The 21,899-nt window shown below is 36.2% G+C and overlaps 1 protein-coding gene and 1 long non-coding RNA gene across 2 annotated transcripts; both read right to left on the reverse strand.

Annotated features, from left to right (window-relative positions):
• Window positions 1-13,523: 13,523 nt before the first annotated feature.
• Window positions 13,524-13,966, reverse strand: LOC139784309 (uncharacterized). Its single transcript, XR_011721537.1, has 3 exons — window positions 13,872-13,966; window positions 13,717-13,778; window positions 13,524-13,630 (listed from the first exon to the last, which is right to left on the reverse strand). It is a non-coding gene; the product is annotated as an uncharacterized lncRNA (long non-coding RNA).
• A 2,708-nt stretch (window positions 13,967-16,674) lies between these two features.
• Window positions 16,675-17,451, reverse strand: LOC139784300 (uncharacterized). Its single transcript, XM_071723463.1, has one exon. It carries the CDS (start codon window positions 17,449-17,451, stop codon window positions 16,675-16,677), a length of 777 nt encoding a protein of 258 aa, XP_071579564.1.
• Window positions 17,452-21,899: the final 4,448 nt, after the last annotated feature.

Raw genomic sequence — 21,899 nt, forward strand, 5'->3', positions numbered from 1 at the left:
TTCTTTTTCTTTATCTAGGAAAAAAACGCTTTTTTAACTGTTTCTTTACATATCATGTGCGTACATAGCCGCTCTCTCAAGGCGGTCACCCATCCTAGTACAGTACCGCGCCCGTGTTGCTTGACTTCGATGATTCAGTGGACAGTGACGATCTTCTGACCCTGATGCTTCCTTATTGACTGTATACTTGTCTATAACAGGTACATCTTTAAAGTGTTCAAAAATCTTGTAATGATATCTTCTTGATAGCTATAACACTGCATGAAATAGTTATCATAAAACTATAATCACACGCAACTACATCCACTTATACCATAAATTCACCACTTCAATCATAAAGTTGCGAAGCAAACATATTGTAGTTAATTTTGTGGTTTTTATTTTATTATTACTTTATTATACAATATTAAGAAGTAAAAATAGTTATATTACAAAAAGACCTTATTTGGACGTCTTTAAAATGACGTCTTTAGATGGTCTAAGAAATGACGTCTTATAAACGTCCATTATTAGTCGCCGACGTCATAGACCAAAAATGACTAAAAATAGACGTCATTATGTCGTCTTTTGACGTCACTTTGCTACTTGGGATATATTTTAAAATTATAATCTTTGTTAAAGCAGAGAATAGTAGAAAGCATAAATACGCAGAGTATTATCTGCTTCTTTAACTGAAACCACAAACTGTTGTCTGTTTTAATTGTGATCCTTTAAATTTTTATCCCAAAACATTTTTTCGAATAAATTTGGGCCACCGGCCACGTATTCGCATTACCAATTACATATCTTGAACTGCAAGCAAGGACTATTTTATTAATTTGTTCCATTGAATTTAATATATCAATCAGACTATGTGTGTTGAAGTTGTAAATAGCATAATATGATCTAATTGAAGTAAGAAGCGAAATATATATCTATAAATTATCGTTTCAATTATCATTTCCTTACTTCCCAAGTAGCAGATAATATTTTTTAAATGTTTTTTTAATATTTGTTTTTCATTAATTATACATTGTACAATTCATTGTAAAAAAATATTTTTTTAAGATTTATTAAATATTTATTTTACATTAATTATTATTTGTTTGAACTAATGATTTAAAGAAAATATTTTTTAAATGTTTATTTAACGTTTATTTAATATTTACGTAACGTTAATTATTCCTTTGCAGTAATGATTTGAAGAAACATTTATTTAACATTTATTAAACATTAATTTAATATTTATTTTACATTAATTACAAATGTTAAATAATGATTTAAAAAAACATTTGTTTAACATTTATTTAAGGATGTTTTATATAGTTAGGCAAAATGTAACGAAGTTGATGAAAATTTAATATCATATTCTGTGTACTCTTTCAAAGCTCGGGGCCAAATTTCAGATCGATTCACAATTTAGATAAAAAGTTATCAATTTTTTAATATCCAAGTTTTAACATGTAACCTTATCGGCGTTACAGAGAAAAGTGTTAAAAAAGACATTAAAAAATGTAACAAATATAGTGATACTTTACACATAAGTAGATCATCAACAAACAAAAATATAGCAACAAAATTTGAAACAATTTACAACATAGTTTTAAAGAAATTGCAAAAAGATTAATGAAATTATTGACGGATTGGACTCGTGATCGGACTATCGGCGCGCGCAGTATGGAAGTGTGGCAACACCGCAATCAGCTGCTCCGTCCGTAAAGCATGTATACTCGAAAAATGACACTAACCTCCAATATAGTATTAACTAGATTTGTGTAAGTACGTGTGTGTGAAAACAGGCCTTCCAACCTCTTGGATTGTACAGTGTTGTTACATTTAGCTGCGTAGCTTATTAATATATTTACAGCAAATATTATTATAATAAAAATATAATTTTGTGTGAGATTGTGATAATTCGGTTGCATGTCAGCGCATGTCACGCTTTCAATAAAGTAATCGCCTAAATAATTTCGCTTTAAGGGAATAACCATCGGCACGTTATAGCATGGATCTTTCGTTACATTCCGAAAGTTCGCTAATTGCTAGCAACAACACAGCCTCGGCCGACCGGTCGCATAAACAAAGTCAAACGACGACGCTCTCACAAAAGAAAGATCCATGCTATAAACAAAGCAGTTGAAAACATGTAACGATCCCGCCGGGTCGTCACGTGAAAACGGTGACGTCTGTACTATGACGTAGGGCTCCGATGGCCAATCACCCTCCCGAAACTGGTGGTAACCAGCCTGGAGGGAGTTTCGCCTCGGAGGTGATAAAGAGACCGCCGCTGCGCCGCGGAATCGATTTCGCTCGCAGATCACCGCTAGTACACCGCTTTTCTCTACCGCTTTTCTATACCGCGTACCACCGCCGTTTCGCACTCGCTTGCTTAACTGCTTCTCGCTGCTCTCGCCGTGCTAAACTCTGTGCGCGCTCACGGCACTTGCCTAAAAGAAACCGTTGTTAACTCTGTACATATTTGACATTATAAACTCTCTTTTTTTTGTACTTGCTGTGTCTTCTCTTGTGGTTGTCTTTACCTCGCGCTATCTCGCGCTACCGCGTGTTCTCGAACAAATTTTCATGTTTATACAATATACTTAATTTATATTATTGAATATGACTGAAATTACGAGTTTAGAGCAATTACTTTATTTTATAATTTTTCACAGATTTAATTTTTTTAAGTTGAATTCAGGGCAAATTCACTGTCAAAAATTATTTTGCCGAGATTTTGTTTAAGAAAAGAATAGTAGTAACAATTATTTACAGTCACTAAATCTACGTTTTTTACATTCTATTAGACTTGTCGTAACTATTTGTCTACATTCTTTTTGTCTTTGGATCTCTAGAGAATTAATATCGGTGTTTTTAAGATTTCCATGACTTTTGGCTGGACCTGTCCCTATAGAACATCCTTAATGTTAATTTAGTATTTATTTTACATTAATAATATAATTTATTAGAAAAAATGATTTGAAAAAAATTTGTTTAACATTTATTTAGACTTAATCTATCTGTGGTTAGCGCAAAATCGGATTCGGTATTAATTTTAACATTTTTTAAATTATATCAAGTTTGCTCTTATTGTGTATTTATTATAGTCATCTACACAGGGTGTCCCGAAGTTCGAGGGTAATAAGATTGCAGCATAAAAGTTCGTGAAAAATTAAATAATAAAAGTGCATGCCATTTTTTTCCATTAAAGTATAGTTTCTTAAATATAAAAGGTTTAAAGTATAACCAATCGTACGCATTGGTTAAAAAGTATGATCGTGCGGTAGTATGCGCGTACATACAGCGGCAATAACGTTTTGTTTGACGTGAAGTGTTCGATATCTAATACGACACACGCACGATTCGACATACGAACAGATGACTTTTTATCCAATGCTTACGATTGGTTATACTTTAAACCTTTATACTTAAGAAACTATTTTATGAAAAAAATAGCATGCACTTTTATTACTTAAGGGGGAACATATGAGTAGACCGCAAGAAAAAAAGGTGAAATTCGGGAATTTTTATCTTGGAAACTATTAATTCGATTCGATCCGGGTTTTTTTTATTTAAAAGTATCTACATTGAGGCACGTTCACAAATTTTTTTAAGGGAATTTATTTCCTCGGAGCGCTGTTCTCGTAGCCGCCGTAAAATGTGACACGGTTCACGGTTCCCAGAATATCTCGAGAACGGCTGGACCAATTTGCTTCAAATTTATACACAATATTTTATGATAGTTTTTCTCGTTTCCATCGGGAGATTTTTTTTTTACTCAACTAGTTTTTTTTTAACAGACTATAAAAAGGTCGAAAATTTGGGTTGAAAAATGAATGTGACCTTTATAGTCTGATAAAAAAAAAACTAGTTGAGTAAAAAAAAATCTCCCGATGGAAACGAGAAAAACTATCGTAAAACATTGTGTATAAATTTGAAGCAAATCGGTCCAGGCGTTCTCGAGATATTCTGGGAACCGTGAACCGTGTCCGCGAGGAACACATTTTACGCCGGCCACGAGAACAGCGCTCCGAGGGAATGAATTCCCTTAAAAAAATTTGTGAACGTGCCTCAATGTAGATACTTTTAAATAAAAAAAACCCGGATGGAATCGAATTAATAGTTTCCAAGATAAAAATTCCCGAATTTCACCTTTTTTTCTTGCGGTCTACTCATATGTTCCCCCTTAATTTTGTACGAACTTTCATGCTGCAATCTTATTACCATCGAATTTCGAAACACCCTGTATAATTACGATGTAGAAAAATTATTTTATATTTATATCACATTTGCTGTTATTGAATTTTGTTAACATTTATTTAGTATTTATTTTACATTTATTCTATATTTATTTTGTATCTTATTCTTTTATTATATTAATTATAAGTCACTTTCTTTCTAATTTATTATATGTATAATATAGTATATGTCTTTTTCATATATAAAGATGTATGTATCCGTAATTCTGGTTTTTGTTGAACATAATTGTCATTTATTTATAATTTAAATAATATTAATATTTTTAATGTCCTAAGCCGCTTCAAAGACCTATATAAAAATCAAAATAAATCTATTATAAATTTGAATTTTCACGGATAATATATATATGTACATGTCGTAGGCAAATGGTTATTTTAAGAAAATAGCTTTTGACTAGGCAAATGTTATCTGCCTGGTCAAATGGCTTTTGCCCGTTTATTTGTGTTCAAATACTATTTTCCTAGGCAAATAGCATTTGCCTGAACGCTTTTTAGGAAAATGCACAGTGGTCCCAAATCCCAAAAACCTGGCCAAAATATGAAGGCGTTCTTCAATTTGAAAGAAACTTGGTATACTAAGGTTTTCGAGGTCGCTGATTACGAATCAATAATCAAAATTACGAAAAACAAAATGGCGGTTTCAATATGGCGGACATATATATTTAAAAAATATTAGATTTAGCCGAAATTTGGTAACGGAGGGTTTTTGAGGTCGCTGATTACGAATCCAAGACCAAAATAATAAATAACAAAATGGCGGATCCAATATGGCGGACATGAATGTTAAAAAAGACGTTTAAAAAACGAAAATAGATACATTTTTGTCATAACCATAAATATAACCGAAATGGTTCCTATAACTTAAAATAATAAAAAAATAACACATAATGTATACGTTATAATAATGTTTTTAACTTACTTTACAAATTATTCGCTATCATCACTATTGTCAGGAACATTTGATGTTTTGACTGTAAGGTTGATTTCGGGATTTAATAGAGCGATGATATCTGCTGAAAGATTTTTTCTTCTCTTTATTTTTGTCTGAAGTTGTTGTCGGAGAGAAGAAATGAATGGATCAGATGTTGCTAATAAAAGGTTAATAACATCAATGTTAGTAGCTTTTCTTGAAATCTTGCGCGCATGGTGTCTCCTAAATTGTTTTAAATGTTTATTTCTGGCTTCCTGAGCTTCTTCTGACATTTGTCCTATGGGAATTAATGCAGCAGAAATTATTGCGGGTCCATGTAATAAGATTTTATGAACAGAAGCCGGCATGTAATACCAAGGATAAAGGTTAATAAACAGTTGGGCAGTGCTTTTTGCATATTTATCAAAAGCATCTGTATTAATTTCGAATCCGCAAGACATGGTTTTTAAAATTACTCCACATCTATGAATTAATTCTTTATTAATTCCTGTTATATCTGCTACAGCATCTTCATTTTCAAAAAATCTTCTTGCCGTATTTCCGTCATTTGTGGTCCCACTTCCACTAGGTTTTGGTTGATCTACAAGAAGTCCTAATTCTGTTCGAAACTTTCTCTGAATTTCTGTTTTGCGCCGAGATACTATTTCTTTCTTCTCCTTCCCTCTAATTTGCCATTCTTTAACTTCTAGCCGATAAGAAACATGAAGCAAAAATTCGAAAAAACGAATCCACGCATGTAATGTTGATAACCCGAATCGAAATGTAGATGTATCAACTTCCTTTCCAATCAGTATATCCAACTGATTCATTATTTTAGGTGTTGCTCCACAAACATAACAGGTTTGAGATGACGTTGATGTAATGGCATTACATACTTTACCATCCACCATTGTTAACATAAGATCGTGATTTATTTCTACTTCTTTCCCCATGAAATTCAATGTTGTTTTTTTTAGACATTTGATTTGATTTTCCACATAAGCGACTTCTTCTTTGACAAGTTCTGAGGTTTCTTTCTTGAAATATAATTTTATCGGACGACAATATAAGGTGGATGATGGTTTAAGATTTTGCCATAGTATAATTTTCTCTAATTTCTCATTTATGAAGAAAAGTTGCACTGGGACCAAAGAAATAAAAAAAATATCTGAATCGGAAAAATCCTCTTCAGCTTTTTGTTTGTAAAGTGAATATCCGCTACTTCCATCACAACCCCATTTTGACAGAAGTATCAAAGATTTTAATTTATTTTCTTCAATACTGGATATTACAGGCTCTTGTGCTAATAAAAGTCTAGTAGCGGTATGATCTAATAAATCTTGGAGCTTAACTTGTGCACTTGTTTCTGTTACAATAATAGATTCCGGGTAACACTTCTTTTTAGCGTTTAAAATTTTTTTGTATAATGGATATATATCAGCATTAATATTTTTTGCGCCATGTCTCATCAAATTATACTGATGTTTAGTTAAGTCGGCTTCCAGAAACAGAGCCAATGCATTATCATCATTATAGCGTCCTACAGAAGGATGAGTTGTTGCTGATTTCCATGCAGACCTGATCTTCGATGATCTTGTTGGTGATTTTTGCATTTCACTAAGTAATTTCGCAGAGTCGTTGTTGCCTTCCTCACGGTATTTCATCCCAGCAGCAAAAGTTAATAATTCTGCACTTTCGGAACTTTGTCGCAAAATTTCTGTTTTTCTCTGCTTAGATCTGGAACTACTGTGTTCAAAATCCTTTCGCCTTTTTCCTTTAGATATAGAAGACATAAGATAATTTTTTTCAAATTTGCAAATAAAATCTTTATTAAGCCACTGTTCATTGTTCTTGTAAAATTGGTCTATCGTTCTGCCTGAATTATCGAGTCTTCTAAATAGTTCACTACAAAACCGGGTAACGTCTCTTTTTTTTTTTCAATTGCTTTACATTTTCCTCTGATTCTTCTACTTTAGTTTCTGCAATTAAATAATTCAGCAAACACTCTTTCTGCTTGTCACGTCCAGTAGTCTTTTGTTTTGCAAAATGTTAAATAAATCTTTACGTAAACACTTATATTCCATCTTAAACTTAACTTTTTTACACTACGGAAAACGCGAACTCTAAGCACACGATATGCACAAAAGACTTGTAATGATAATCGATGCAGTACGTAATATAATTTTGGCATCCATAAGCAGCCCGACAAATATCGCTCGGTTTTATAACTCACTGCATCGCGATGCGTCGTGCATAGCGACAAACCGAGCGGCATTTGTTTTTGTCGATCCACCTACCGCGCGCCGCACCGCGACATAACACGTATTTATATTTTACGATATCAGCAAAGGGGGCAAAGATGTGCAATTTTTTCTTTAGGGAACTTGAAGTTAACATTTTAGACACTATATAAAAAATAAGATCTCAATCGGGCATCATCGGGCTTTTTTTGTAGGCCTATGAATGCAATGACTTGTTGAACCACAAGTAATAAATCATATTAGAGAAATAAATATCGTTTAAATATTAAATATCAACTATTTTTGGCTGAGATTGGTTATTCTTGTATAAATTGTACCCAAATAAAATAAAAACAAATATTATATACCATTTCATATCTGAAGAAAATCTCAGAAACGTATCCTAAGAAATACGTTTGAAAAGTAACTTAAAAAATTGTTTATTTTCAATATATTTTTTTAAAGACAGGAAGATGAAAATGCTCTCGGCGTTGTTGGCTCTATAATCTTTTGATATAGCACAACAAAGTTATTATAAATAACTACCGCAATTTGACTACCAAAAAATGAGGTTTTGGCCACCTTTGAAGGAATTGGAACCACTGTGAAATGGGGTAATTATTTAGTTTAGGGGCCTCATCTCAAATATCTATGAAATTATGCTCAATCAATGCGTTTTTGCATGAAACGAAAGAATCTGGCAGAAAAAAGTGTCGCTCTGTCCCGCGACGCGAGATATTAAACGTTAAAGTTGACAGGAATCAGGTTATGATTCCTGTCATACCGACGAGATATAGCAACACTGAACTTGCCTTACGGCCACATGCGCATGCAAATATTTTTAAAATATTTATAAGAAAGATTAAAATATTTTAAAAATATATACGTTAAATATTTTGATACGTTAAATGTATTAATGTCCGAAAAATGAAAGTATCTAAAAGATTATCTATATCTAGTATTTCTAGTATAAGTACCGTCTTCTGTCTGTCTAACCGCGAACTACTCATTCGTTAGTGGACCGAATTTTTACCAAAAGTATATGAAGTAGGGGTAGAATTTCCCGGGGAGTGCCATAAAGTGTATAATTTTTCGTTACCGATCTTTTTGGAAACCGGGTTTTCTAATTTTTCGGAAAATAATTGACCGAATCTCAAAGAATTACATATGAAACAGGGGTAGAATTTTCCGGGGAGTGCTATAAAGTGTATAATTTTTTGTTACCGATTTTCTGGAAACCGATTTTTCTAATTTTTTGGGAAATAATTGACCGAATTTTAAAAAATTGTATATGAAGTAGGGGAAGAATTTCCCGGGGAGTGCCATAGTGTATAATTTTTCATTACCGATCTTTTTGGAAATCGGTATCAGAAATTTTTTCAATTTTTCGGGAAATAATTGACCGAATCTTAAAGAATTATATATAAAATAGGGGTAAAAAAGAACTAAAGAATGTAATAGAATTAGAAAAATTGCTAATAGTAAAGGGGTTTTCGATTTCTGTTAAAAAAAAAAAAAAAAAAATGTACGTGATTGTTCCAATTTCTGCAAACTTTTAGATATTAAACTGAATTTTTTTATGGATAATTTTTATGGATAATTAGTAGGTATAATAGGGGAGTATGAACCCGGGAGCTCCGAGAGGGGGTGAGGGAGGGGGGTATCGGATTGCGCGGGGGGGTAAGCGGGGTGGGGGTATCGGATTACACAAGGATATCAGATTACAGGGGGGTATCGGATTACACAAGGGTATCAGGTTACAGGGGGGTATCGGATTACACAAGGGTATCGGATTATACAAGGGTATCGGATTACGCGGGGGAAGGAGGAGGGGGGATGACCTTGACATACCACGTGTATGACTCACGTGCACAAGTAGGGCGTGGGGAGTCGGCGTGGAGAGTCTGCGTGGGGGTGCGCGGTCGCGCCGCGGGGTTCACGTGGAGGTGCGCGGTCGCGCCGCGAGGTCCGCGTTCGCGCTGCGGGGTCCGTTTGCAACGACGCACAATGGGTAAGACTAACTCGATAGCGCACTACGTAGGAGCGTGTTTTGTCGATGACGCATCGAACCTGTCGGGACATGTTTCGCGGGCGTCGTAAACAAATTTTTCCTACAAAAAGGGGGTGTTATCGCGTAGACTAAACTATTTCGCACTATTTTTTACGACGCAGTACGTAAAACAAAGGAAGAACTGATCTTTCAAGATTCAGTTGGAGCGAGAGAGAAAGCAAAAGGTATATAACGAGAGATGAAGCACGTCAAGCCGCAGTAGTATGATTTGAGAGCATATGTGCAGCGATACATCGGTCGAAAAGTATTGCGGTTTCTTCATTATTTTATAGTTGAACATTATCACGTGCAAGTGCTCTGTAAAAGAGACTCTGTGAAACGATTTAATAAAAAAATAGTGCGAAATAGATCAAACATGGAGCAATTCGAGCAAACCGAACGCGATCTATTGGAGCTGTCCCACCAAGTCGCTACCTTGGGTGAATTTTTCACATGAGCGCTGAAATGCGCAGAATTCGTCGAGCAGCTCGAGGCACGCAGTAGTGCCAAACGTTTGCGGCTCTCGATCGGGCATAGGCAATCGTTGGTGGCCAGAATCGCGCGACTCGAGGGTGCGAAGACACGATTGGAAAGACATTTTCCATAGCGGTGGTGATTATGCGGACACCGGTAGCAGTGGCGACACGCGCGCGGCAAAACTCGTTTGGCGAGAGATCGATGCCGCGTTCGAAACGCGGATAATGACCGGCGCGGTAATTAATGCAGACTACATAGAACCGCGACAGTTTTTGGAAGACGCCGGCAGCGTAGTACTCGAGCGAGTGCGAGACATTATAAAAACACATAACTGTGTCAAAGTGAACACCGGGTTCAACGGGGAGTTTGTGGCGGGCGATAAACGTGACAATAAGAGTCTGAACACAAAAAACAAAGAACTCTGTCGTACATCGAATTTGTGTGAGTGGTACGAGCGGCACGTTATCGAACCCACATTAGCATCCCTCGAGGAGTTCCAGGAACGCGACAGTGGGTGGGCGTTGTCGCGAATCCTCAATTTGACGGTGAACGTCAATAGGTACAATCCTTTGCGCGCGGGGTGTCATTTGAAATTACCTCAAGACATTAAAACGAGGAGAGCGGTGATCAACGTGCAATCTATGGACAATGCATGTTTAGGGTGGTCAGTGGTCGCTGCCTTACATCCGGTCGAAAGACATTCAGAACGGGAATCCTTATACACTCATTATACAACAATATTGAATTTACGAGACATTGAATTTCCAACGACGTTGAGTCAAATTAAAAAGTTCGAACGACTCAACGACGTGTCGATCAATGTGTATACCATCGAGGGACAAAAAGTAGGGTAGTAGGGCCGGTTCTAACTAGGGAGCTCCAAATAAATAAATTTTTCTTGTAAAAAAACTTGGCGCTGCTTTTTTACTCCTGTCGCATTCTTCCCTAAATTATGTTTATTGTTTTTTATTTAATCAAAAATCTAGTACTAATGTTTAAATTTTAATGTTTAAATTTCAACGTCTATCAGCGCCAAGTTTTTTTACAAGAAAAATTTATTTATTTTGTTATAATTAAATATTTTTATTTTGTACTGTTACTTCTTTAATTCTTTGTAATTAAAATAATTCTTTGTAATATTAAAAATTTGTTAAAGAGAATTAAGAAGCTATTACCACTTGGGTTGGAATAGAAAGACCCTGAATAGGAACACAAAGATACCACTTGGGTTTTATTTTTTTTAAGTAGTTGCACAACAATTATCTTTCAAAGCAATATACATATTCTCTTTGCAATTGGCGTAATTTAATTTAAAGATTTCATATCTTTTTTTGAAATACATGTCGCTTGAGTTAAGTTAGGTAATATAATTTTGTGAAGAAGAAATTAAAGATTTTATATCTTTTTTTGAAATACATGTCACTTGAGTTGAGTTAGGTAATATAATTTTGTGAAGAAGAAATTAAAGATTTTATATCTTTTTTTGAAATATATGTCACTTGAGTTAAGTTAAATAATATAATTTTGTGAAAAAGAAATAAAGCTACCACTTAGGTTGGATTTTTGAATTTACAAAATACATTGCGTGTACTTGGCGCCTTTTTTTACCTTTTTTGAAAAAGGTAATTTTGTACTGATATCACCCATTTTGTAGTGTTAAGCAAAGATCTGCAAAAAATTTTTATTTTTTATTTTTTAATTATTCACGAAATTAGCAATAACAACAAATTAAATTTTTATTAAATTAGCAAATTAATAATTAGTTACAAAAAATTACTATTTACATAAAAATTAATAATATTTAAGTAAAAGTAAATTATATATTTCTCACAAAAATTAAAGAAACACTAAAATCTTTAAAAATAGGCAAAATTCAAGCAGCTGTAACTTTGTTATAAATGAACAAAATTTAAATTTAAAGCTTAAAACCTGAATTTTTACATTATTTTCATCTATTTGTATCATACATGTTATTTAAAAAAATTTGGCAATTATACCGTTCAATAGAACAAAGTTTCAGCTTTAAGAATCTATTTTTTGAATTGCGATACCATGATTTCTAAGGGAATTATGAGCAATCAAAGTCAAAATCCTCATTTCTTATTCAATCCGCGATAAATCAGTAACAAAAAATCGTAGAAACATTTTTAAAAAAAGATTTTGCAAGGAAAACTTCAAGCTTTTACGTTAGAAAGTCGAAAATTTTTGCAGATTTTTTTTGTGCACTTGACAGGCCCACAAAGTGAGAAGAAAATTTTCTATTTTGTCTAGCTCGTAGTTTTCTATATGTAAAAATTACCAAACTCACAGAAACTAAAAAATAATAGTAACCTTTCGAAAGTAGAAATTTTGAGCTTTAAAATCCTTTTTTAAAATTTAAATTTCGTTCATTTTTAACAAAGTTAAGCTGCTTGAATTTTGCCTATTTTTAAAGATAAATTTATATAGTGTTTCTTTAATTTTTGTGAAAAGTGTAGATTACTTAAAAAATTGGTAATTTGTCAGAGAAAAATTTCTAGTTTGTGAAAGTTAGTAATTAGGTGAAAATGAATTCATTTCTTTTGTAAACTGGTAATTAGTAAAAATAAATTCTTTATTATTAAAATAATTAATAAATGGTTTATCAAAAATAAATTACTATCTATTTGAAAATTAATAATTAGTGGAAAATAATTATTAATTTTTTCAATAATAAATAAATAGTCAGATAAATTACTTATATTTTAAAAATTATTAATTGGTTGAATATAAATAATTTAATTATTTATATTATTTATATTATTTATATTTATAAGCAGTTAAATGTGGTTTAAAAAAGGTAATTATAAAGGAGAGGGGCTTCCTCACCGAATTGGCTAAAATTTTAATTTTGTGTATTTTGGTGCGTAAAACATGAATCTATAAGTTAAAATTGTCGCTCTCAATTAGGAAAAAAGTTATTAAGTACTAAAATTGATAGTTGCGTAGGTAGAACAGGTTTTATTAACCATTCCTGTTTCTTATCGATTTTGCCATTAACTCGGCTAATTGTTCTTCCACGGATTTTGGAATTTCCGCCTCGACATAACGTATCGACATAACGTATCATCTACTATCTATAATATACGATGCTATATTTTTATTATCCATTTGTCAATTCAATTAGAAAAAAAATTCAAATTCTTTATTTGAAGCACTTGTGAGTTTTACAAAAATGTCTCTCGTTATGTCTTGTATCTTTATCATTATGATATCGTTCAAAATTGCTACTCTTAGAAAATGTATGGATAAGGTTGATAGGACTTGCTATTTTATCTACAAATATGCAATTAACAGATCCAAACAGTTAAGTGACAAGTATATCGACAAAGGTAAAGTCTTATTTGCTTGAATCAACATGCTACACGTATGTATATCACGTAAGTATGACAACGGAATGGAGATTATTGGAAACGATCGGAAAAGGACATAAAAGATAAATCGCGGATTTATTTATGAATATTCTATATTAAACATAATTAAAATAAAGAAAACTGCACTTTGTAATTTTTAATAATATATTATAAAATCTAATATGTATATGTATATATGTTTGAACTATCATAAAACAGTCATTTCATATAACTATTGGCAAGATTTTGAATTTATGTTTACCATTTATTGGTTCATCAAATATACTTACATATAGAAATATTGTTGAAAATATGTACCACATTGTAAGCTTCTGTCGACCATTTACCTGCAAAGGAGTAACATCAAAGTATAATTACATATCCAAAGATAAATAATTTTGAGTAGAGATGTATATATCTAAAATCTACTTACACGTAGGAGTTGATAATAATCTCGTTGATTGGAATGTGGCTTGGATCAGTCAACTCGCGAAACTGTAATATAATAATAAATCGATTAGAATTTTCGGAAACATCACTTCATACGATTCTTTCACACGATGACGGTTAATGTTAATTTCCGATTACCTTATTATTATGTTTCGCGTGTTCTATACTTGTCGTCATGACGAAACATCTGACTGAGACATTGCGCTTCTTGGCTACCTGTATCTCTTTCTCGAAGCTGGATCGGGATTGGTATTGTCTATAACTATACTTTTTCCTTGATTCAAGTATTGTTGGACTGCGGCAATGCACTTCTGCCAGCTGCCTAAAGTGTCTCTGTTGACGTATCCGTATTCCTTCAGATAATTCTTTGCAAAATGCGATTTTTCGAAGTCTGGACTGCCGACCATAAGTACCACCTGTTAATGGATATCTATAAGCACGAGGAAAGAGCGGGCCTCTGTTCACATTTGACGTTCACGATGATATTCGTGTTATGCACGATGCTTCTGTCGAAATCGAGGAATCACATGCCGGAAAAGTTTTACTTAGGTATTTATCATTAAAAGAATACTTTGTATAATTCTCTTTTATGTTATTTTTTTATTTTTTCTCATTAGATCATGGTACCAGAGGAACAAACACATTTTTCCAGCGAGTAGATGGGAACCTTTTGATCCAACGAAAAGTTACGACAAGTATACAGTGTCAGATAAAAATAGGAAGAAAGATAAAATCTGACAAACTTAGATTCAACGAATTGTCCAATTTCGTTTAAAGGATTCAGATTCAAAGGACTGTAAATATAACCAGATAAATAACTTTGTTTCATCGTACAATTGATTCATTATACAACAGATTGTAATATATATATATATATATATATATATATATATATATATTACAATATATATACGCATTATATATAGCTACATTGTATTTTTAAGGACTGTGATTTTAATTCATTTAGTTATGTGATAATATTTAATTCATTTACTCGATTATGTAGCTCTACTAAATTACAGTCCTTTGAATCTGAATTCTTTAAACGAAATTGGACAATTCGTTGAATCTAAGTTTATCAGATTTTATCTTTTTTCCTATTTTTATCCGACACTGTATACTTGTCGTAACTTTTCGTTGGATCAAAAGGTTTCCATCTACTCGCTGGAAAAATGTGTTTGTTCCTCTCGTACCATGATCTAATGAGAAATAACATAAAAGAGAATTATACAAAGTATTCTTTTAATGATAAATACCTAAGTAAAATTTTTCCGGCATGTGATTCCTCGGTTTCGACAGAAGCATCGTGCATAACACGAATATCATCGTGAACGTCAAATGTGAAGAGAGGTTCGCTTTTTCCTCGTGCCTAATCGCAATATTACATACATTAAAATAACATGCTAACATTGTGATATTGCTTCATAAGTTTTATCATTTAGTATTTTTACCTTAGTTACAATAAAATCGTAAAACGTATAATGGTGCGGTAATATAAGAAAGATCCTTCTTTTGATATACATTAACTGATCTGCCATTACTGTTTTAAGCTCGCTGATTTCACGCCTCAGAACTTCTAAACATCTCTGAAGAAGCTGATAGATAGAATTACCTGTACGTGAAAATTTAATTTATGCAGTAGAACATTATATATCACGCCAATGTTACTCCAAAAGTGACACTGGAGTATTTTAATAACTTAAAAATTCTCTAAATCACTAAGACATTCACCTTTCTTCATTATAACACTCCGACGATGGCCAGATCCATCCTAATAACTGAATGTGATCTCAATTTCTTCTTCCTTCAATGCGTTCTGCTTTCTAGCCCATTCTTGCCTCAATTCTTCCTTAAGTTTATTTTCCTCCTCCTCCTTCCATTCCCTATCTGGCAAGAAACTTGGATTTACATCTGGATTTTTCTTAATCTTCTTAATCGCGGAGCCATCAGATTGCACATTTTCTGACTGCGGGGATTTTTCGGCATTGTCTTCGTCAGAAGACATCTCAGCTTAATCTTCGTCTTCGTCCAGATTAAAAGACAAAGCTTGAATCTGTCTCTTCTGTTTGTTCTTTTCTGTCTGCTTCGCCGCTAGCGTTCTTTCCTTTTCCTGCTCTTTTTCACGTTCCTTCTATCAAAGCATAAAACACTGGGCAAAAATCACATAACATTCAGAGCACTGGGCACAAATCACACATATATATACATATAAATTCACGCCAAACCGCACATATAACATCGTGTTATTTTTACATTTAGGAAAATTATTTCATCTCAATAGGCGTTAAACTTGCATACATAGGGAGCTTTCCAGCAAGTGACACAAGCCGACACAAACGTCGTTCTATCTTTCTTTTTTGGCAATGAGTAACAAAGACAAAACGATACCTGTGTCGACTAGTGTCGCTTGCTGGAAAGCTCCCATAAGTGAATCTCGCGTTTTATGTAAAAAATTTGTAAGAAATCGGTAATCTAACCTATACTACGTTTACGCGAGTGTTACTTAATTCTGTAGTAACTTACGAACGATACGATAATTCCTCCGCATAAACGGGAGATTTTATAGTAACTACGATGATATCGTTCGTATAAGTTACTACAGAAGTAATACTCACGTAAACGTAAACTATTATAATTCCTGTCACATGCACTTAGTCGCGTAATAAAAGAGTCACGGTGCGGTCTCGCTTCGCGTCGTATAATAATAGGATAATTACATGTAAATAAAACAATTACCTTGAATCAGAAAAAATATTAATCGTCGCGTCGCGTAAAGAGTCACGGTCAGTATCGCTCCGCGCGTACTTGACGCGAGACAGGGGGGTTTTTTCAAACTTCCTCGGGTGAGGATGGTCAGGTGTCTTCTACCCAGTGGTAACTGACACAAGCGATGTAGACCTAAAGTATATGTACAACTAATTCAAATAACCTTCCCAATTTTTTAAAAAAATTTTACAATAATATGGAGAATTTTCCAATTCTGTCTCCTGATAAGATTAAAAATGTCAATATGTGCAAGAAATCCAACGGCTCTAAGTTCCGCATCCATGTCAATTCTCAAATCGTCATATCTTCTACATTGTAACAAAACGTGTTGCAAATCCTCGATCTCGTAGCCGCAATCACATCTCTCGCTGTCAACATAACCCTTTCTGTACAGGGATGATCCCAAATTAAAATGGTTGGCTCTCAATCTATTGATGAATGTGACAAAGTATCTCTCCTTATTCAGACCCCAAAACCACGGTTTCGTCGAACGTTGATCGTGAAAGTTCTTGAAATAAAAAGTTCCCTTGTACGCTGACTCCGCAACGATCGTTCTCTGAGTAGACTCCCAAGTCTCTCGCCTGACACGCATCATCATATCCCCCACCGGAACCACAATAGATGGGTCGGCCTCCTCACAGGCCGCCTCCTTAGCCAACTCATCAGCCAACTCGTTTCCAGTGATACCAACATGCGCAGGGATCCAAATCAAAATAACCCTTTTCCCATGGTCATGTATCAATTCATAAAGCAAGAGCCTAGCCTCCGTAACATATGGATTTTTATGCACATTTAGGTGATTATTACTAATGGATTGCAGGACCGATTTACAATCCGAAAAGATCACAATGTCACGTTTCCTGTATGCACTCTGGAGGAGCATAAGCTGCAACGCCGACTTGACGGCAAATGCCTCAGCTGTATATGACGAGCACATAAAAGGCAAGCTCATTTTGTAGGCAATATCCTGATCGCAGATGATCAAACTGGCACCAGTCGAACGTTTCGCATCATCATAAGAACCATCAGTAAAAATGATCTCCGGGGACTCCAAATTGTATTCATTAATAACATCCCGAACAAGGATGTGGTCAGGACATTTTTTTTATTTTCTAGTTTTACCAAATTCAGTATCAACGGTGGGCAAGAAGGAGTGGGCTCCATATGGCCCCCGAAAGATCTCGAACCCGCGCGAAGGTCCCAACGCCGCCCTGTAAGTCTGAGATTTCCTCCAGATGTCAGAGAGAAGAGAAAATCTGTAGGTAGGCTGTATGAATCGACAGTAACCCTCCAAGTCCGACATACGCTGCAATTTTTGGCAGAGGCCATTCTGATTGTAAACGATAGTTTTATTTACGAAGTTACTGCCCAGCATAAAAGCCCGATCTCGCAAGGACCTAACTTTGGCCTCAGCAACAATAACATTGTTAGGAGAGCTGTTTCGGTAGCCCAGAGCAGTACGAATGCCCATAAACTGGGCCCTCTCCAGTTTAAGTTGGAAGGCAGCATCCCTGGGAAAGTAGATGAAGTTGGCATAATCAGTAATGGATCTCACGAGGCTCTTGTACAGCATAAGGGCGGTGTTTACTTCCATGCCCGAGGAGACTCGACACAGATATCTCAAAATAGAGTTGGCCCTGTTTACTTTACCTCTAACTTCCTGTACTTGGTGATAAAAATTCAGACGACTGTCAAGCCAGATGCCCAAAAATTTCGCACCGTTACAATTAAAGACTTCAACATCTCGAATTCGGATGCTGAGTCTTCTATCAGTGTAACCGCTTTTTGAAAATTCGACCATCAGAGCGGTCTTTCTCGGTTCAAGATCCAAACCAATCCTTCTAAGTCTCTCCGCAACGATATTAACGGCTCGTTCAAGTAGAAGTCGGTTGCGCTGACGGTTGACACCAGAAACATAGAGCCCGATATCATCCGCAAATTCCACAGCCTCAACACCATCCGGCAAATCGGCACACAAGCCCTGAGTAAACAATGAATACAGTGCTGGACTGAGAACGGCGCCCTGCGGGAGCCCTTTATAGACAAGGCGATCCACGAATTCACGAGAATTAACTATGAATCTGACCCTTCTACGGTATAACCACTTACTAATAAATCTGATTATTCCTACGGGGCATTCTAGCGTCTTCAATTTGTCCAGCATAATGTAATAGTCCACACAGTCGTACGCCGATGACACATCAAGAAATGCGGCCAATGTGTATTTATTCTCGCTAATAGAGGAGCGAATGTCGGATGTAATACGGGCCAAATTGTCAGCACATGATCTTCCACGTCTAAAACCACTCTGTGATTTACTAAATTTCTCCTCCTTTTTAGCCCACCAGATCAGTCTCTCATTTATCATCCTCTCCATCAGTTTGCCAACGCAAGAAGAAAGAGAAATGGGCCGAACCTTTTCGCGACCGACCTTGTCGATAAAGACAACCTGGTACATATGCCAATCCTCCGGCAAAACACCAGTAGACCAAACCGTATTAAATAATTCCAATAAACAAATTCTAGCAGAGTCCGGGAGCAATCTGAGCATCTTGTATTCGATACCGTCAAGACCCGGAGCAGAGTCCCTCCTGACCATGCCAATAGCTCTTTCTAATTCTGCACGAAAAAAGGGAGCATCAAGATCCCCATATCCCTGGTACCCATCGAAGTCCTCCAACAGCTCACAGCCCACGAACGGGGGGGCGAGACTATCTATGGATTTTCTAATTTCCGATTCCCTGTTGGTCGTTTGCCACTTGTTCCATTCGATGTTCTTTCTTGAATTCTTCATAATGCGAATCGTGTTTCAAACAAAGGTCAAACTGGTGAATCTATTGATGCCACTACAGAACTTCTCAAAGTTGTCCTTTTTTTTTATTTATCGTCCTCTTAGCCAGAGCACATAGCCTCTTATACTCGGCCCATGTGTGTAGACTTTTAAGTCTCTTGAACTCGGCAAATGCAGCTTTTCTACCTTTAATAACTTTATCACATTCGTCATCCCACCATCTGTGCGATCTCTTACGTTTATCCGGGTCATCTCGAATAGGCTCAGTGTCGGAGCACTTCCTGCCAGAGGCACGGGCGACGGAGTTTTTAAGAATATCTATAAAATGATTATAGTAACAATCAAAGTTCGAGTCAAAAAGATCGAGATGCGGAAGGAGTGAAGTATTGATTTCATCAGATACTTACAATTCCTGAAAACGAGACCAGTCAGTTTTTTTGGTAGAAATTTTATTTGTAATTTTACGATAAACTTGAGTCTGATAATCAAAAGTAAATGTGATAGGAAAATGATCGCTACCCCATGTCTCATCCAATTGCTGGTAGTCGATTCTGTTGACAGCACCTCTAGTGCAAAATAACAAGTCAAGATTGGAGTCACGCTGCCCGGTATATCCAACCCGTGATCTGGTGTCAGTGTTCACACACAGAAAGTCATTGCCATTCATAGTGTCGAATAAAGCATCACCACTGTCATTAGTGAAGTCACAGTTCCACAGAGTGTTGTGTGCATTCAGGTCGCCAAGAATAACGGTGTCCTCCTGATGGCCACGTATGGAGTCAAACACAGCACGAAAATCATGTCGAGCAATAGTGGACCTTGGGTGTCTGTAAATGGCAACAATGTTGATATTGCGATTAAGGTTCTTAGTTTTAATACAAACTGCGTCATATCCGACCGGAAGACCAACAATCGGCAAAACTCAAATTCAATATGAGATCGCACAGAGACAGAGACGCCTCCGCTACCAAGTAGATTCCTACTATGCAACGTTCTAAAGCCCGAAAAAAAACATGGCTCGTACCAGAGCACTTAGTCTCCGTGAGGACGACAATATCGAAATCCATAGCACGTTTAGAAAGCTCATTTCTATGGCTTTTATAACCCTGACAGTTCCACAGTAGAAGCTGGAATTAGTATGAAGAAAGGGGGAGCCTTGCGTCTCCCACCACACTAGTCAACCTGTCATCCTCAATATCCAATCCATCCTCTTGAAGTCCTAAACGCTCCCTGCCACGCTAAGGGGGGCCACGCCTTGGGCCATCTCGAAAGTCAGCATTCATCAAAGCGTCGACCAATCGGACCCGGGCTTCCTGGACCCTTTGCAGCAAGAGAAGAATTTTCTCAATAGTGTCACTTATATGTGCACTACCCCGAAAACGGGCAGTATCTTCTCGAGTGGACACTTCCTCCCGAATAACTTTCGACCACGCAGCGCCATTACGAGACGCTGAAAACATAATTCCTCTCTTCTCTTTATTAATATCACTAGCCCTAATATCAAATTGCTTATAATAATTGCGGGAGGCGTCATATGAAACGCTCCGTTTGTCACTAAATTTATTATCAGCCCGGGAATAACGATCCCGGTTGTCACTTGAAGGATGAGGCACTGGGCAGAAATCACATTGCGTCAACACCCGCGAGGGCCATCGCAATGCTTTGTTTTAATTAGACAGTCGGATTCCCCTAGTCCGTGCCAGTTCTGAGCTGAGCGTTGAATGGCGGCCGAAGAGGACGACCACGACGGCTCGCGCCGCCACGGAAGCCTCGCAGCAAGGAAGATCCGCGGGAGGCCAAGGCACGGGACCGAGCTCGGATCCCCGGGACCGGCGCGAGAACGCCGATCGGTTCACCTCGCCCAGGCCCGGCACGTCAGCCAAACCCGCTTCCCGACCAAGCCCGACACGCCCCGCTCCTCAGAGCCAATCCTTATTCCGAAGTTACGGATCCAATTTGCCGACTTCCCTTACCTACATTAGTCTATCGACTAGAGGTGAGTGAGCCTCCCGACCTCCTCGTCCGCTGACTCTTGCAGCCTCAGAAAAAGACTTCGTCCTTGTAGGCTCCGGTAAAATTGGCCATGCTTCTGGATACAAAATCCTGTTATAATACATAGGGGAGGGGGAGTTACCACCCTCGACGATACGCCTCGCCCTATGAAAAGAGACATTCTTGTGAGCCATAACAACGTTTATATTCCTAGTTTTTTCAAAATAAGGACAGCCTCTAAATGTTGATCTATGTTGATCCCCGCAGTTACAGCAACGCACAGTTTTGTCACATTGACCGTGAGCTTTTTCTCCACATATAATGCATCGAGTCTCACTCTTGCATGCGTTTTTAGTATGGCCGAATTTGAAGCAGTTAAAGCACTGACGGACTTGTGATACATATGGCCGAACTCTGAGGTTAACACAGTAAGAAAATATATTTAGATCTCGAATATGATTATCCTTGAAGGTAACAAGAATATTGTCTGTGACCGATAAAATAGATTTCTTGTTAACTGGGTCCCACTTCCGTCGGTACATGCGCTCCAACTTAATGATATTGGACTTATCACCTATTACCGACCAAAGATCGGGGATTGACGAGGGCCAATCTGA

The sequence above is a fragment of the Temnothorax nylanderi genome, unplaced genomic scaffold, assembly GCF_030848795.1.
Source record: "Temnothorax nylanderi isolate EJ_2023f unplaced genomic scaffold, tnyl_v1.0 TNYL_tig0609_pilon, whole genome shotgun sequence".
In the NCBI taxonomy this organism is placed as follows: domain Eukaryota; kingdom Metazoa; phylum Arthropoda; class Insecta; order Hymenoptera; family Formicidae; genus Temnothorax; species Temnothorax nylanderi.